Genomic DNA, 18,964 nt, shown 5'->3' on the forward strand with positions numbered 1-18,964 from the left:
ATAAGCTGATATCAAGTCCGATTTGTGTACTTAAAGGGTTGGTTCACCTTTACCGAAAACTGCCTATGCAGGTAAGGAGCACTCGTAGATAAAAATAAATTGTGCAGCTTTGACCAAAGTTAAGTAATGCCCTTCTTATAGGTGTAGGCCATTTATGTTGCTCAGAGACTCCCAGTTGTTCCTGTTCACCTCTGCCATCACAGCATTGAGCTCTGAAGCGCTGAACTCACAGCTGCTGCATCAGAGGAGAAAAAGCGCATGTGGGGAGGTTTGAATTAAGAGAAAAAGCTTGCTCCTGTGATGGAACCATATGAGCTAGGAGTCTCTTAGAACAATCCTAGGAACAAGGCAGGATGGGATGATGTGATCTCTGAGAGTTTTTCAGTCAGGCTTCAGGAGATACATAAATGACCTACATCTATAGCAAATGCATTATTCAACTTACACCAACGCTGCACAGTTTGGCTTTATCTATGAGTGCTGCATACCTACATATGCCGTTCTTTTTGGTACATGTGAACTATACCTTTAACCTTGTTACATTTAAAAACATAAGTTTGATGATATATTAAAACATAGGTGCATTCAGTTGCATTGGTTATATGTGCCTGGAGTTCAGTGTACCTCCTTTTAGATAATAATCCAACATTTACCCCAATCTGATGAAGCCTTGGTTGAAAAAGAAATCACCCAAAAATATTACGTATAGCGCTTTATCTTTCAGAATGTATTTTGTTTTTATTATACAGCCGGCTGGGTACTGAGGGTTTCAGATGGGAATGCTTCTACTCTTTGTTCTTTCTGGGAGCAGTGGTTCACTCAAAGTTATGGGAAATGGTTGCAACAGGCCACTTATAAATGTAAGGCATTAGTTCCATAAGTTCAGTAGGTTCAACACAAATAAGTCTCCTGGGAATATGCTTGAAAACAATATTGCTCCGTGGACAGTACTTTAAAATCTCAGATGGCAGCTATTGTAATTCTTTCATGTGGTATGTTTAGACTTTATATGCTTGTAAATCTCAATAAAAAGAATTCCTCTTACATAAACAAAAAAGTCAATTTGGAGAATATATTTAAAAGTATTTTCAATGACACCAACCTTCAATTTAAAACTAATAGGGGCAGAAAACAAATTAATTTGTCATTCTAAAAAGCTTTAAATTAAGCTTAAAGTGGAAGTAAAGACAAAGCTTTAGTAGCTCTAAACCTATTCTCAGCCACATTCTAAGCCTAATCTATCTGGTCCTCTCATGAAAAAGTCACTATACTTACCTGTTCTGCAGCCACTCTGGTCCGGTCCCACATGGAGGTGTCAGTGGCAGCTTCAGTGTTGAGGAGTGTTTAGGAGAGGCAGCCGACAACAGAAGCCCTGTAGTAACTCTATGGGTGACATCACTTCCCAGGCATTTCCCAGCTGTCACCGGCTTTCTCCTGGACACCGAGGGTGCCACTGGAGACTGGACCAGAGCGGCTGCAAAACAGGTAAGTATAGCAATTTTTTTCTTTACAGGTCAAGATAGACTCTGTTTAGAATGTGGCCAAGAGTAGATTTGGAGTTAGTTAAATTTGAAGCAAAGGGAGAACCTAAGTAAAAAAAAAAACTGCAGTTGCCCTCCTGCCCTTCTCACTGCAGTCATAATGAAATAAAATAGGCTTCAGATTCAGACATGTTTTTACCTTTCCTAACAAAAGGGATAACAGGTGCATAGTGTGGCAGTCCATGTACGTTTGATGAGTTCCAAATGGGCAGGGGTAAGGGTAGTCCAGTAGGCACTAAGGGCTAGCTGCATAGGAGCGAAGCATAACTCTGCAGAAGGGAAACAAAGAAACACAGCGCCTCTCTGTACTGTAAAGGTATTTAATAGAAAGATAAGTAGTAACCCATGAGCCTGTTTTTAAATTCTAAGATGTGAGTTACTACTTATCTTTCTATTAAATACCTTCACAGTACACACTTAAAGGTGCTGTGTTTCTTTGTTTTACCTTTCCTAAGCCTCTCTGCTAGCAAGTAACCAAAGGTGTTCCCAGCGCATCCTGATCACAATGGTGCTTAGCGCTGTGGCTCCCATAGGAACACGGCTGTGCCATATAGCACTGCAACTGACTAAATATGAAAGTTTCTTTTGTAACGTTACACTTTATGTCCAAATTAACTGTAATTTCTTTTACTGCCATTACTCTATCATGTTACATATATTTTGATTTTAAAATTTATGGACTGATTGAATGGAGTGTCATGATCCATTGCAACCCATCATGTTGTTCTAATTGCTTATAATTGTTGAAACCTGATTGGCTGTTAAGGGTTATTGCGCTATGCACTGCTGTTTGGACTGATTAAATAAGCTAAACCAACAAATTATGCACTATGAGCTCATTATAACAGTGGACACACTCATATTATTACATAAATAACCAACATAAAATTGTACTTCAACCACATAAAAGCTGTACTTCGACCATCTCCATCCACAACTATTATTATTTTACCACTTCACCCACCGTTTTAGATTGTAAGCTCCATGAGTAGGGTCCTCCTTATCCTCCTGTACTGAATTGTATTGTCTCTCTTTATATTGCAAAGCACTGCACAAACTGTTGGCACTATATAAATCATGAATAATAGTAACATAAACCAATCTTAAATTGCTGATTATGTGAATTAAGTCAAGTCCCCACCCCATCACACAGTCTGTGATAAGCAGTAAGCACGGATATGTCATGTTATCCTATAGCCTCAAATGTGTGCTAACAACTTTTTTTTCCAAAAACTGATAGTTTCAAAAAATTCTATTGACTCTTTGCAGGAAAGGTGTTATGTTTAAGTTTGGCAAGTTAATATTAAGAGAGTGAAATTTTTTGTTTTCATTTTTTTTCCCTTCAGACACTGAATACATCACACAGATCGCTCAGTTATACCATTAGAATATTCATTAGATTTGACTGTAATAAAGAAAAAAAAAAAGACCAATTACCGTTTAAGCACTCTAGACAATGACACAAAACAAATGGCACGCATCTGTTGAAATTTAAATGAGAACCGGTTTGGATCCATTTGTTTTTACTGCTAGATTATTCCTTTTCCTCCATTAATATTTACATTATGCGACTGAAATCTCTGTAGTCTCTCATCAGAAATCCAAAGCTGCTTGCCATTATATTCACAAAATTTTTTTGATGTTTTATTTATTATTTGTCTTTTAATAGCTTTAATAATTCAGCAAATATGCAAAATGTATTCTCTTGTACAGGAATATACCAGGGCACCAAAAAAAAAAAAAAGGCTAGGCTTTAGCTGCCACTGTTCACCTGGGTGTTGGCGTAGTGTGTGGGTCCCTCTTTTTTTTTTGTCAAGTTGTACACACACACACACACACACACAAAAAGGGAACAAAGGTCAGCACCCAGCCGCCACCTGAATGTGGGATTTTTCTTTTTATTCCTCTTGATGTATAGCAGGCTCTGTGTTATTAGTCTTAATGATAGAAAATTGTAGTGTTGATACAAATTTTTTTTTCAAAGTAGTAGGCGGGAGTTCCATTTGTTAGTAAGTTTTTTCTGCGACTAAAAGCCACGGACAGTACATTTATGTAGCGGTAAAAGGCCTACGAGCTCTTTCCATAGCAGAGCTAATTATTCCTACTGTGACCTTACTGATCCGCACTGTTCCGAGAACATCTCATCTGCGCGCCCGTTCCTCTGTGTAGATGGTGTCAGGGAATATGAAAAACCCTATAATGAAACCATTTTCATGAAGGAGAAAGGCTACAGGAGTTGCACTTGCTACAAAGAGGCTCAATTATATGAGTAATTGTGATAATTTTCTACATTCATATCCTTCAATGGGGGGAGAAGAAAAAAGGAGAAAAAAAGGAGCCACAAGAGAAAATTACTTTAACAAGAAAGTGCAGAGTAAAAAAAGGAGGAATAGACAAAAAAAAAATGTAAAAAAAAAATAAGAAAAATAAAAAGTTAAAAAATAGACGTGGAAGGAGGAATATAGAGAAAGAGGGAACAACAGATATGCTGAAAAGCTCATGTGCAGCTGGGTTGCACAATTAGATTGAATTTTTTTTTCCTGCAGTTGATGAATGTGACTACCGCAAATGTGCCTGTGTAGTTAGCTATCATTTGTTGTTCCGTGACAGGAAAAGGATAATTACCTCTCAGAAAGAATCAAAGGCTGACATGCCCTTTAGACACAGCTATGAATGCAGAGCTCCATACAATGCCTGAATAAGAATTTCGTACTCGCTGGCCCTTTCCACATAAGAATACATTTTGTTAAAAAGCAAGAACACCACCAGCAAATTTGTTTGAACCCTAGGTGTTCAGAAATACGAGGGGCACCTATCGACTCATCCTTTTTTGCAAAAATAAAACTGCATTCTGAATTCCATTCCATTATATTCATGGATAGTAAGATAGTGAGATATGCATTAAATTTCTCTTCCCAGCAGGGGTCTGATTCAACATTTCCTATAAAAGAAGAAAAAGACACTATCCTTTTTTTTCCCTCAGATGATAGTTAGCCTATAATTTAAAACTGTCAAAAACACAATTTTGTGCAAAGTCTACAATAAAAGCTTCAGAGATATAACCCAAAGACGTTTTTGCTAAAGTTAGATTCAGAATCAGTTACAACATTTCTATAGCAATAAATACATATAAATGATACATCAACTTTTTTTTTTTTTTTTGCCTCATTGTATACATTTTCTATTTTCACCAAGAACTCTTTAAAGGTCCATGTAGCAGAAAGTGTTTAGATTAGGTTTCTGGCATCAGAGAAAAATAAGGAATTGCCTTATCGCATCGAAAATTTTAATAACCTTTTTTAAATACTCTCTAGGAATATGCATTCCCCCTTTCTTAAGAATGTATCAAATATATGGTTGCACAATTAATTTTCTGCATTTGTATGTATTTGATCTGGTATCCAGAACTGAGCCTTGTTCTAAAATGAAATATCTAAAATACATGTATATATATACACACACACATATATATATATATATATATATATATATATACACATCACATATTGGCCATTGATGGACAGTATGTGTATGTCAGTATAAGTCAATATTTTTTTAACTGGCCTTGGAGTTCTGAAGCTACCTATGATACTCTCATGCTGTAAAAACGTCCGTTTACATTTTTGAGCATATAATAAAATTTTGCCTTTAACTGACCTTTTTAATAAAGCAACAAATTGTAGTGAACCACAGGCACTAGTAAGAATCCATCTAGATTTACCTTGAAAAAATGCATGGTAGATGCTATGAGATACTATACTATATATGCATTATTACATTACACTGCGCAGTCTTTAGACCCCTAGGTATTCCATCACCATTGGGCATGTGGAAAACTGACCTCATTGCCATCTAAGTTTAGCACATAAATACGGTCATCGATATTCTTAAACTTTCAGACAGAGTCAACAGAACATGCTCAAAACACACACAATTGTCTGTGTTGTTGTACACACACGGGCACATATGCAGACATACACACTGCACTGTAGATAGAACAGAAAATCTGTGTGTATGTGCATATTTTTCTATTAACTGTATAGTAACAGTTGCAGGCTTGTAGGCCAGCTGCCAATTCTTCCCAACAGTTTATACCATCCAAAGTTGTCTGCAGGAGGATCTATTATTTCAGTGCCAGTTGTTATATTCACATCTTGCTCTTTTTATGCAGTTATCTTAACTGACCCAAAGGTAATGCACTTTTATGAAAACCTTTCTTACCCACGGCACAATACAACCTGGTCTTCACACCTTATATCAGTGAAATGGTAGTTTTGAATCATAAAACATATCATCAGCTTCTACCTGACTCAGAACAGCCCCTGTCACATCTGCTAGCCTTCCCCTCTGCTTGTCACTACACACTGTATGTTCACCTGATTGTGTTTCCGATAACAGAGAAGGGAGCTCCTGGCTTGCAGGCTGCAATTGCTACGTCCCTACATCTCCGGGCAGTCTCCACCAACTTCTTTCCATCTTCATCCACGTTCCCAACAAGAAATGTTTCAGATGTGTCCCCATGGTATCCACCACTATACACCTAATAAGAAAAAGGTTACAGAATGTTTACAATAATCATCACTATATCTCCCTTGTTTCTGAGATTGTAAACTGGGACATATCTGCGTCCAAACCTTGTAGCTTATAGACACTTTTGTGATACAAGATAAGGCACACAAGACATCAATACTCCATGTACATTTTAGTAAATCTGCATACAACCATACAGGTCAAAGTTAGCAAAAAGTCCATCAAACAAAACACTAGGACAGTGGTGCTTTTTAGAAAGAAATATAGTTATGTTGAATATAGCAATCGAATTCCATTATGATTCTAAAATTCAAAAAACAAAATAAATATCTGTGCCACGGGCAATAACGGTTTCATTTAGGCTAGGTTCATACTGTATGTGTGCTGTGGGAACGCAACCCCCATGCATCTAGCCAGGCTTGTGCACACCTAAATGCATGATAAAGTACAAAGTATTTTTCAAAAGGGTCATGCACTTCTTTAGTGCGTTTTTCACACTTAGAGCAGCCCATTGAAATGAATGGGTTGCCCTTAATGCAACAGTAGAAACACATGCGCACTCCGTTGCACGTGCATAAGTGTGAATGGAGCCTTACACAAGTGATTATAAATATGAAACATAACAGTTTACATCTACCAAAGTTAAAGTATATGTGAACCCCTACCTTGTAAAACAATCCATTCCATTTAAAATAGAAATGAAAAGGCAAAACATTTGTGTGTATTTATACACATATAATCATTATATATATATTTTTCTTTCTTTTTTTTATAAGTGATAACATTATTGTTATTATCATACAGGATTTATATAGCTTCAACAGTTTGCGCAATACTTTACAACATGAGGGCAGACAGTACAGTTACAATACAATTCAATACAAGAGGAATCAGAGGGCCCTGCTCATTACAGCTTACAATCTAAGAGGGAGGGTTAAGTGATATAACAATCTCTGTTCTCAGCTGCAGAAGGGTCTTAAGAGAGGTGGAGGTGGAGAAACAGTAGAACACTGATCTTCCCTGTAAATGGTTGTGTGGGAATGAGAGGTGTCAGCAGAAGTCTTTGCCTTTGAAGGAAAGGCAGGCTGTTCTCCCAGCACGTGCGGGTTCGCGAAATGCATCGAGGCTTGAGCCGCTGACATCATTTCCGGTCTTTGGCCTGAAATTACATCCAGTTTTTGGAGTGCACGCTGGTTCTGTGCATGCAAGCAGCGTCGTGAGGGAGAGGATCCCTTTAGTGAACTGTTTCTGCTGGTGCCCCCTCTGGCATCTGCACCATGTGAGTGTATCACGATCTTTGCTTTTCATTCTCATTTTTTAATAAAAGTACTGCACTATGTCATATTTCTTTGGGCTCTTTCCTTATTCATCTCTGGGTTTATGAGGATTTCCCATTACTGATATTCATGAGCGGAGTGTTCTCAGTAATTCCATGGAGAAGAGATAATACCTTATACACAGGACCCTATTTGTAGTGCTTGTTGGCTGCTTGGGTAGCTGCTCTGATTCAGTGAGTGATCATTTCAACAGATCACGTGGTGGAGCACCCATATTTCATTTTGAAAGAAGATCACTTTTCCTTTTATTTGTTTCTTCACAAGATTGGTGATTGGAGACTTTTTTCAACTTGATGTAGACATTCCAATAATTCCAATAGTGTTATATTGTGGGAGTATTTATGATTCACATATGTCAACAAATGGTTTTGTATAAGCATTTTAAGAGCTAGCGCCTTACTATCACTATTTGCATAGATTATAGATGTTGTTCACACCTAAAGGGGAAGCTGCCTTGTTGTTTTTTTGTTTCTCTTGTTTTTTGTTTTTTTGCACATTTATAGGATGGCCTTTTCTTATTGATATTCTACACTGTACAACAGACACATAACAAGTATATGAAATGTTGGGGTAACATTCTTTAAAAAGAATATCAACATTAGTTAAAGCTGAACTCCAGGCAGGCATGTTATACATTCATTCACTTGACAAGGAACATTTTAACAGGAGAGGTAAAAGTGAGCAGAGGGTTTACTGGTTCTCTTTCTGTGTCCAAGCACAGGCTGGAGGCAAGGAGGTGACCTAACTGTATAATATACCTGCAAATCATCAATCTGGCTGTGCTGTCTGGAAGGGACAAGTTTTCCTCTGATGGACAACAAAGCATCTTCTCGTGTTATAGAAATGGGGAGAGGAGGAGGTGTTCTGTGGTTCGGAGCAGGGTTAACAGCACTGTTTCGGATTTCAGTGCAGCATAGGCAGCATTTCCAGCTAAAATAGGAAATTTGGATTTCTGGCAAGATCAAAATATATTTTCCTGTACTTACAATTTTAAACAAATAAAGCATGAGAAAATTTGCCTGTATTAAAAGAGGAACTAATTATGTGTTTTTTTTTTATTTTGCCCAGGCATATACTTTAAGATAACCCCCTAAAGCCCAAGCCTACCCTCCCAAACCCACCAACTCCTGAGTATAACACTAACGTAACCTTACATCTAAGCAAATCTGTAACAAGTCCACATCCCCTCCTGAAACAATGAGAGTACATTCATGACAGAGCTTCTGACAAAACTCTTCAGTGGATAAATGGAATATAATATGAAGAGCAATTTACCTACATGTGTTTTTTTTTTCTGGATGCACACCTTTGTAGGAATAGTAAAGTTAACAGCCTTTCATAGCAATCAAAGCCTACAGGCAACATAATTGCTCTCTGTAAATAGCAAATGCAGCGATAATGCACAGAGGACGTTGATTCAATAGCTGTTGATTCCAATCCAGCCCCAATGAATTAGGAAGTTGCACACCTACTGGGAACAAAGTACTAGATCACTATTTAAGCTGAATCATCCAATAACCTGGACGTTCTGAAGGCAACGCTGCCCAAAAAGGCAAAAAAGAGTGACTCACATGTACCATCATTTCTCCTAAATGAAGAATAGATTGCAACTTTTTAGAACTGGAATGGAAAACTGATATATGACAGTGTTGTTCCAGAAAGATAATGCTGTATTTCTCAGTATTTTATTAGAGGGATTAATGGTTCATCTTGGCCCAACACACCAACTGTATGGATACACTGTATAACCTGACAGTGTGTAAATTGTACTGGCAATTTTTGTTTTATTAGCAGTTGAATAACCTGAATGTCATGGTGATCATTAAATATTAAGGAAGAACTCCTTTACTAATTAAAGTACACCGTGACATTCAGGTTATTAAACTGCTAATATAAATTTAAAGCAAGCACTTACAGGTGTCTCAAAATATCTTTTTTTTCTCCTTAATTCTTCATTTAAAGTTATGAAGTCATACAGAAGGATGTGATTAAAACACTCTTAAAGTGGCAGTAAACTCTCAAAGTTTATTTGTACCTACAGGTAAGCTTACAATATAGCTTACCTGTAGGTAAATTAATATCTCCTAAATGTTCACCATTTGGGAGATATTAGTTTTTTTTCAGAGCTGGTGCATACACTCTGAAGGAATGGCATATCCATGACTCCCATGTGCATGAGCAGGAGTGACATCATCACGGCTCAACCAGTCAGATGGCTAGAGCTCGTGAACTCGGAAGGAAGATCAGGTGAAGATGGAAGCCTCTACAGCGGTGACAGCGTGCTGCTTGAAGGCTTCATTTTAAGGTAAGTTTTACATAATGTGCTAATATCTGATGCATACTAGCACATTATGCCTTTACCTTGCAGGGGATTTTTTTTTTTTTGGATGCAGTTTACTACCGCTTTAGGTCTGCAGGACATCATTGACCCAAGTGTTAAAGCAATGATATACCAAATACATTTTATCTGAATTTATTAAGAGCTACAGAGTTCAACTTCCCTTCCCTTAGCTTACCCATCCGTCTACCATCTGAATGCTACTATATACAAATAACAAGAGGTTGATACCAAGTCATATACAGGTGCCCACACTAGTTTAATTTAAAAATATGTGTAATGATTGTTTATGGAACACAACTTCATCTGTTGTTTTTTTTTTACATCTGGTTGGAGCTCAGCTTTATTGTCAAGAGGGATCCCATAAGTAGCAGAATCTGAAATATTTTTGCCAATCTCTCCCAATATCTAGTGAAAGATAAAAATGTTTAATTATCACTACACACACAAGTAAAGCAGATTTTACAGTAAAATGCAAGGTCTGCTTATAATGTTCAGGTTCCTATCCTACAAAAATTGCTGCCTAATAGTGCTTTCAAATGTATCTATAAAGAAAAAAGTATAAAATACTTATCCTACCCTGTCTTCTGCTCATGGTGCCTAGACAAAGGGGACATCACTTACTGGTCAACGTAGGGCAGGACAAATTTCGTGAGAAGATATACTTGCAATAAAATAGAGAGATTTGGCCTGCTCTGCGTTCTCTAGAAATCTTCCTAAAAGATGGTGCCATCACAGCCAACAATGCAGAAGATGGGGGTAAAATGTATAAAAAATTTTTTTTTTCTTTACAAGTACAATTTTGAACATATTATAGCCAGGGATTTTTGCAAGGAGAAGGGGCCTGAACATTATAAGCAGACCTTGCATTGTACTACTTTAAAGGTCTGCTTTAACATATTTACCTCATTTCCTGGCAACTGGAGGGAAACTAAATTTCAGTCTAGGATCTGATATTCAAAACAATGATTGCGTCTGTGCCCACCTTCTGCACTACATCTTGCTGATTGGCAGTATAACTGACATTGAAATAAGGAAAGCGTCTCCTGCATTATGGAAGCAGAGCTTTTTCCCCTGGTTCATCCATGATCATCAATGACATACTAAACAGGAGTGGTGCTCACAGACTGTTCCAAATATTTCTATATTACTTTATTTTTCTGTATTATTTATTACAGCTATTTATATAGCGCAGACAATTTATGCAGTGCTTTGCCAGTCCCTATCCTCAAATAGCTTCCTGCTCCCTCATGTGCCTGACTGTTATAGGTACAGTAAGGGTACCCAGATAAACAGAAAGCAATGTTTCTTGGAAAGAGAAGCATTCCTGAAACTTTACTGGTGCTCTGTTCTGCAGCCAAGCTGGATGTAAATTGTGCTTTTAACAGTGGGCAGTTGATTTTCAGTAGGTTACTACACATATGATTTACATAACTTTATGCCTAATTAAAAGGTTCACGAAGAGTTATGCATACTGCTGGGATTTATTGCATTGAAAGCTCTTATAAGCCTGCATGCAACTGCTGTTTCCGTTGATAATGAAAACCGTTTTACACATACAAACAGCAGATTTACAAAGGAATTAAACATCAACAATATTTGTAACAAAAATCCATGTGACTGAATTCTTCTAACCTGGGAGAGTGATGTAAAGATGAGTAACATATGCAGTTGTTAGAAGTCTGTGAACTCTCATGAATTTTCTGGATTTCTCCTTTATTGGCCCCTACAGTGTGACCTATGCCATAATAATATAGGCAGCTTTTACATTATCCTGCAACGCATAGTTTAAATAACCAAGGTCATTGATGCAAGTAAAAGTATATGCCTGTAAATCTCTAGGACATGTCATCTTGAAGGGAGGAACGATGAAGTCACATATTCAAACCAAGAAGTCAGCTAAACAAATCAAACCGGATGCAATTTTTTAAAACCAGACTTACTTATAATAAAAACACAAAGAGAAAAACAATAACAAGCAAACTCCTTCTAGGGCAGGAAGAGAAGATTGGGTGAAAGGACCATTTACAAAACAAGTTGACAGAAAGGGCTACAAGGGGGTTTCTAATGTCCTAGGCTCACACCAGTTTATAGTAAAACAGTTTACTATTGGAAGTGGGCATCCTATAAAGATTATAATAAGGGCACATCTCACAATCCTTAGACAAGTAAAAAGGGCCAGCTATGGGCCTGCAGGTATCTCTTACACGTGATAGCATTCATGTTCATGAGCCTACCTTGAGAAAAACACTAAACAAGAGTTTTACCCATGAGAGGTTACCATGGAAGAAAACGTCATGCTAAAAAAATATTGTCCATTAAAGCCCAACTCCAGGCAAATAAAATATTATTCCTTGCAGTGGGTCTAAATAAAATGTTATTTCCATACCCAATCCTCTAGTCCCCCTCACAGCTAGAGTGGTCCCCACAGCATCAGCACTCCCATGCTCCAGTGATCTACAGTCTTGACATCCTCAAGACCAGAAAATGATCCAAAGTCCTGCATTGGACGTAAGGACTCTGAGGGACAGTCCACCATCAATGATCAGGTAAGTTAGACTGTTTCCCCTCCCTCTCCCCTAGACAAAATAAGCTATTAACCCTTACAGTGTGGGCACAGCCCTACTGCAAGGAGATAATTTTTTAATCTCCTAGATTGTAAGCTCGAAAGAGCAGGGCCCCCGAACCCCTCGTGTATCACATTGTATTGGTATTGTTCTGTCACATGTTCTGTCCCCCTTTGTAATGTACAGCGCTGAGCGAACTATTGGCGCTTTATAAATACTGTATAATAATAATAATAATAATATAATAATTGCCTGGAATTGGGCTATAAGCATGCTGATTCCTCTCATCTGAATGTTACAAAGCACTTCAGTCACACTGTTATGGACAGATGTGAGGAAAGATTAACTTTTTTACAAAATGTAAATAGATGTTACCTTTGGAGAAAACAAAACACATGCAAAATCAAAGCTTCATCCACACTGTGAAGAATGGTGGAGGGAGTATGGGAATGCCCTACTTCCTAAGGACCTGGAAAACTTGAATCAGTGAAAGGCTAGTGAATTACAGGCTGTAACAGACAGCTGTACCTGGCCAAGGCATATCTGATCCAAACTTAGTTCAAATAAGGAGGCTTGTCAAATTACTGAAAATAGCAATTACCTTATTTTAATAATTTATTCTGAATAAATACAGCAATATAACATGTTATGTATTGCTTGTGAACAAACTCTTTATTATTTATTAGTAATATGAAAAAGATGAAGAACAGATCACATTTTTGAAGACAATCATGCACAAATCCACAAAAAAAAAAAAAAAAGATTCACAAGCTTTCTTTAGGAGTATTATAAACTAATGATTTTATGGCAATATATGAAGAAGCTAAAATCAACTGTATTCTACTATTCAGCCCTGTGACAGAACAGTTTAATAACACTTTCCAGACATAGGGATTATATATTTTGTGACTTTCTAAGTACAAAGCATTGGTTTGCAGACAAATGAAACTAATTTCTTGCAGTCCATCATGACATGTCAACAAATAGCACCTTGTCAGTCATCCAGCTCTATGTGTAGCACCTATAAAAGGTGTCCAGTACAGAAACCCATTTCTAATGTGGCAGCAGCCAAGAGCACACACATAGGGCCAATAATAATAGCCCTGAAGAGGTAAGTTGAACCTGGTATTGAAGTGTATATATGCCTAAAAACACAAACCAGTCATTGAATGTATCTCCTAATACCTTTCTATGGAACCTCTTTGACTGGTGGAAAAAGGAAAAGTTTCTGAAGCTCTCTCAGAAAATGATCCCCTACCATAAACCTTGACATATAACTAGAATGAGTTTCAGGTTCTCAACAAAGGGAAATAATTCTTTTGGTAAACAATTTTAGTTCTATTAATGAAACATCTAATAACACTTTGTTGTCTCACAACTACATACATGGATCTGTGGCTATCGTAAGGAACACTAAACTCTATGCCTGTACATGAAACCAACATCCTGGCTAAAAGACTGCTGGGGGAACATCAAGCATTAGGGAAGGGCCTGGAGAAGTGTACTAGCCAACAAACTGTTCTGTAATTGGAGTGATGTTAAGTGACGCTTTCACATATTTCAATAGTCAACTTGTATCTTTGGGTGACGGGATACTGGCAAAGCTTTTGAAGACATGCTCCCTGGGCACCTATCCTATAATCCCACTTCACTCCATGAGTCCTCAGTTTTGTAGCAAGGAATGCAGAGTAATCCAGAATAGAAGGGAGAAGTGTACTGTACTGTATTATAGGATATGGAATTTACAGGCAACTCAAAATTCTTTTTATCTTAATCGTACAGTACAGGGCACAGGCTATTTATAGACCCTGGGACAACTCCCACGCAATGAAGGAGAAGGGTAGGAGACAACTCGGCAACAGAATTGTACCAACAGGCCCAACAACAGCAAGGGTCAACAGACCAAACTTCAGAGTGCCACTGCAAGAACCTTGCAGCCAAAAGCTGTATACTGTGTGTAGCTGAGGCGACATACAGTTTATACAGCGCACCCGGTGGGCACACTTGTCAGTATAAAAAAAATAGTTTGTTTTGGCCAGCTTGGCCCAAATGAACTGGTTAAAAAGGGACAGTAAACCTGGAGATCTGCAGAATCTTTGAATTAAGGGACATCTTCAACTGGTACATGAGATGTTTGTTTAAGACAGATGGAAGGATCAACTACTGGGACAAACCACTTATTGGAGAACTCTTTTTTCACTGGATAGAATTCAGCAATGATTTCTGGAGGAGTGAATTATTTTCTGGATTGACCCAGTTGTCATAATTTGCCCATTCTACTGTATTTGTTCATAAATGGGCAATGTCTTTTTTGATTAAGCAGGTCTCTTTGTACCCAAATGGGCATGGAGAATCAAGTGCGTAGAGCAAAAGTTAGCATATTCACATTACAAAAAATGTTGCGTGAAGTTGCAACTTCAGATGTATAGGAGACTGGGGGTGAGAAATATTCTGCAGCCGCCTCTAACACTGTCTCTGGGTCCTGCTCATTCCCTTCTATATCCATCTCTTCTAGGCCAGGCATATTGAGATCTGACTCAATTAGAGAAGGTGCAGCCTGAGAAAGGGTCTGGTGTTCTGGAGTCCTGGAGAAAGATGGCTGTATTAAAACTGTTAATTGTCAGAGGAATTGTGACTTTGTAGAGTTAGATGCAGAGACCGGTGTTAAAGCTGGTGCAAGAGGAGATTGGGGGCTGTGCGGGCCAATGGCAAAGCAAACGTTCACCTGAGCATTTCAACTAATTACTCTGCCACAAGAAACAGTTTTACAGACACACATAAACCTCAGAATGAATGATCATTTTTAAGAAATTGAACATTTCCATCACATATGCTTTACTTTGCACAGAAACCGATCACTTTGTCTGACTGCTCCTACCTTAAAGAAGAACTTAACTAAAACCAGCAACTGTTGGGACAATGAACACTTTAGTCAGGACTATGTACATCATAATGTATAGAGTTCAGGGGTCAGGAGTAAAGCTGACCATACATGGTTCAGTAGTTTTCATTCAGCCAGCAACTGAACAAAATAAACTGAATACATTTCCTCATCCACACATTCAAGGTGGATGGGGAAATCCTCCCTGCTGTGTCTTTATATTCTAACAGAGTGATTTCCCTACTGTCAGAATACACAGATAAGCGATGCAGCCATCGGCTGCATGTGCTGATCATATGCTGCAGGACTGTTCATCAGAAGCCATTCTATCAGAGAAAACAACATATAGGGTTTTATTTACTAAAGGTAAATAGACCTTGCACTTTGCAAAGTGCAGTTGCACTCTACAAGTGCAGTCGCTCCGAAGCTTAGTAAATGAGGTGAAGCTTCACTTTGCAAAGAATACCCAATCACATGCAAGGAAAATAAAAAAACAGCATTTTTGCTTGCACATGATTGGATTGTGGAAGTCAGCAGAGCTTCTGCTCCTTTACTAAGCTCTGGAGCAACTGCTCTTGATGAGTGCAACTGCAGTTTTCAAAGTGCACAGTCTATTTTTCTTTAGTAAATCAACTTCATAGAGTGCAGCAGTCAGAACAAGCTCCCCAGTTCATATCAAATTCCCCCCTTACATTATGAATCCCCATCAGATTCCCTCCTCTCCATCAGAGTCCTCCCCCTTACATTGAGGTTCACAGAGTCCCCCCCCATTCTACAGGATCTCCAGAGTAACCCCCCCTTACATTAGGGTCCTGAAAGCCACCCTTTCCAGAGGCCCCTCTTTACATCGGGGCCCCAGAGCCCCCCTCAAATCAAGATTCCCATAGCCCCCTCCTTGCATTGGGGTCCCCAGAGCCCCCTTTCTTACACCGGAGTCCCCAAAGCGCCCCCTCCTTACATTGGGGTCCGCAGAGTTATCCCATCTATTAATTTGGGTCTCCAGAGCCCCCTCCTTACATTGAGCTCCCCAAAGCCTCCTCCTTACACTGGGGTCCCCAGAGCCCCTGTCCTTACATTGGGGTCCCCAGAGCCCCCCTCCTTATATTGGGGTCCCCAGAGCCCCCCTCCTTATATTGGGGTCCCCAGAGTTTCCCCATGCTTACATCAGGGTCCTCAGGTCCACCCCTCCTTACATCAGGGTCCACACACAACTTCTTATATCAGGAACCCCAGAGCTGCTTCTCCTCTAACATTAAATATGAGACCCCAGAAGATCCTTACCTTCTTTGAGTTCACTCACTGAGCCCTCAACAACATGTGAAGGGGGGGGGAGGCGGGACACTGGCAGCAGCCAGATCTAAAGGAGGACATTGCTTTCTCCTCCACTGAACACTGGGGGTGGAGTCAGACAAACCATGTGGTTGGTTGCTAGATGCTGAGTGGTGCAACCAACCAACCACTAATACGGACAGCTGCAGGAGCAGGGAGATGTGGAGAAAGTTCTGCTCTCCACTGAATGCCGGGGGGGGGGGCGGAGTCGTACTAACCACGTGGTTGGTTGCTAGAAGCCGGGCGGTTCTAGCAACCATCCACTAATGCTTGCCTGGCAGCAGCGAGCAGGAGCTGGGACTCGTGCCGCTGCGCCCAGCAAAATATAATAAAGGGGCAGCTGCTTCGGTCCCCACAACAATGACTGGACCTGGGGAAGCTGCCCCTTTTGCCCTGCGTTAAAGACAGCCCTGGGAGTACACAGTTACCCGTGTAGACTGTCCTGTAGATAAATCCTTGTGTTGAAAGAGTGGAAGAAATCACCTGAGTACCTTGTAAAGGCTTTAGGCTGAAGTAGCAGTAAACTGTGTGACCAGTGGTGTGATCTACCTGAGACTTAGCTATCAGTTACTGAGTATATTAGAGCCAAGTTTGAACAATTTACTCTGTAAAGTACATACATTCCAAACATAGCCCCATTGTTCTTTACAGTAATGGTCAGAGACACAGGATGACTCTGTCTTAACTATTCACAATGCTAATCCCTATATAGGGACCAGGCTTTGCCTGTCATGGTAGACATAACCCAGAAGGGGTCTTCAGAGTCTGGGTTCCATAAAGATGGACCATGACCTTGAACCTGTATAGAATCTTGCGGCTGACTACATGTGTTGTATAAAGTGCTTGAAGTGAGGGCCCATGCAGGATCCAGTGCCCAAAGCAACATTACAGGCTGTCCCCACAGTCTGGGTCTGGGTCCAGGTATGGTATAAAAATCATAAAGTGTATAGCGACAATATTATTTATATGAAAGGGAATCTAGAGGAATAGAAATACAGGCAGGCACAACCATTATTGACTTTTTTTTTTTGGGAACAGGCTCCAGATCATTCATTCTTCACTACCTAGTCAGTCACTGATCTAAACTAGTATTAAAGATGGTGATTCAGATTTCACTAGCTGCATGCAGGATCAGGAAGATGACATTTGAGCCAGCCTCTTTTAGAAAAACAGATAGCAATGGCAGCTACCATTCAGTAGTTCTGTAATCTCAGGTTCAGAATAAAATTTAACCACTTTCCCTCCTGAGGACTTACCCCCCTTCCTGGCCAGGCCATTTTTTGCATTATGGCGCTGCGTTACTTTAACTGACAATTGCGCGGTCATGCAACGCTGTACCCAAATTATATTTACGATGTCTTTCCCCATGAATTGAGCTTTTTTTTGGTGGTTGATTGCCTGCGCAATTTTTATTTTTGCGCTATAAAAAAAAAAGACCGACAATTTTGAGAAAAAAAAATTTGTGACTTTTTGCTATTAAACATGTCCAGTAAAAAAAATTAACAAAAATCAAATTTCGTCATAAATTTAGGCCAAAATGTATTCTGCTATATGTGTTTGCTAAAAAAAATCCCAATATGTGTAAATTAAATGGTTTACATCAGGGGCGTCCAAACTTTTTTGGAAGAGTGCCAGATTTGATGAAGTGAACATGTGCGAGGGCCGACCATTTTGCCCGACATTCTGATGAACCATTAAAATTAAATGCAAATGAACTATTTTATGCAAAAGTTTATTGAAAACGGCATACTTTTCATTTTGTGACTTGGATGACAAATCTAAACAGGTGTTAAATCACTCTGCCAGCACAGGGAGAAGGAAAGCCCAAATCTCGCGAGATCTCGGAGGTCGCGAGATTTGGGCTTTGTTTCTCCTTGCACTGTCTGATGACGTCAAGCGATCCTGAGCACCAATCCATTATAGCCCAAATTGATACCGTATTTTTCGCTCCATAAGACGCACCTGACCATAAGACGCACCTAGGTTTTAGAGGCGAAAAACAGGAAAAAAAAATTCTGAACCAATGGACTGCAGACATAGTACAGGAGATGACCAGAGACTGCGGACACAGTACAGGAGATGACCAGAGACTGCGGACACAGTACAGGAGATGACCAGAGACTGCGGACACAGTACAGGAGATGACCAGAGACTGCAGACATAGTACAGGAGATGACCAGAGACTGCGGGCACAGTACAGGGGATGACCAGAGACTGCGGGCACAGTACAGGGGATGACTAGAGACTGCGGACAGTACAGGAGATGACCAGAGACTGCGGACACAGTACAGGGGATGACCAGAGACTGAGGACACAGTACAGGAGATGACCAGAGACTGAGGACACAGTACAGGAGATGACCAGAGACTGAGGACACAGTACAGGGGATGACCAGAGACTGAGGACACAGTACAGGGGATGACCAGAGACTGCGGATATAG

At 39.5% G+C, this 18,964-nt stretch overlaps 1 protein-coding gene across 2 annotated transcripts in view; it reads right to left on the reverse strand.

The window, feature by feature from the left end:
- Positions 1-18,964, reverse strand: part of METAP1D (methionyl aminopeptidase type 1D, mitochondrial) — a 284,813-nt gene that overhangs the window by 69,185 nt on the left and 196,664 nt on the right. For both annotated transcript variants that reach the window (XM_089690510.1, XM_089690509.1), the window contains one exon: positions 5,918-6,081. In XM_089690510.1, the coding sequence (XP_089546636.1) occupies positions 5,918-6,081 (164 nt within the window). The remainder of the gene's footprint in view (positions 1-5,917; positions 6,082-18,964) is intronic.

Source organism: Staurois parvus, unplaced genomic scaffold, assembly GCF_062004578.1.
Source record: "Staurois parvus isolate SC_StPar_1 unplaced genomic scaffold, SC_StPar_1.0 ptg000530l, whole genome shotgun sequence".
NCBI classification, from domain to species: Eukaryota; Metazoa; Chordata; class Amphibia; order Anura; family Ranidae; genus Staurois; species Staurois parvus.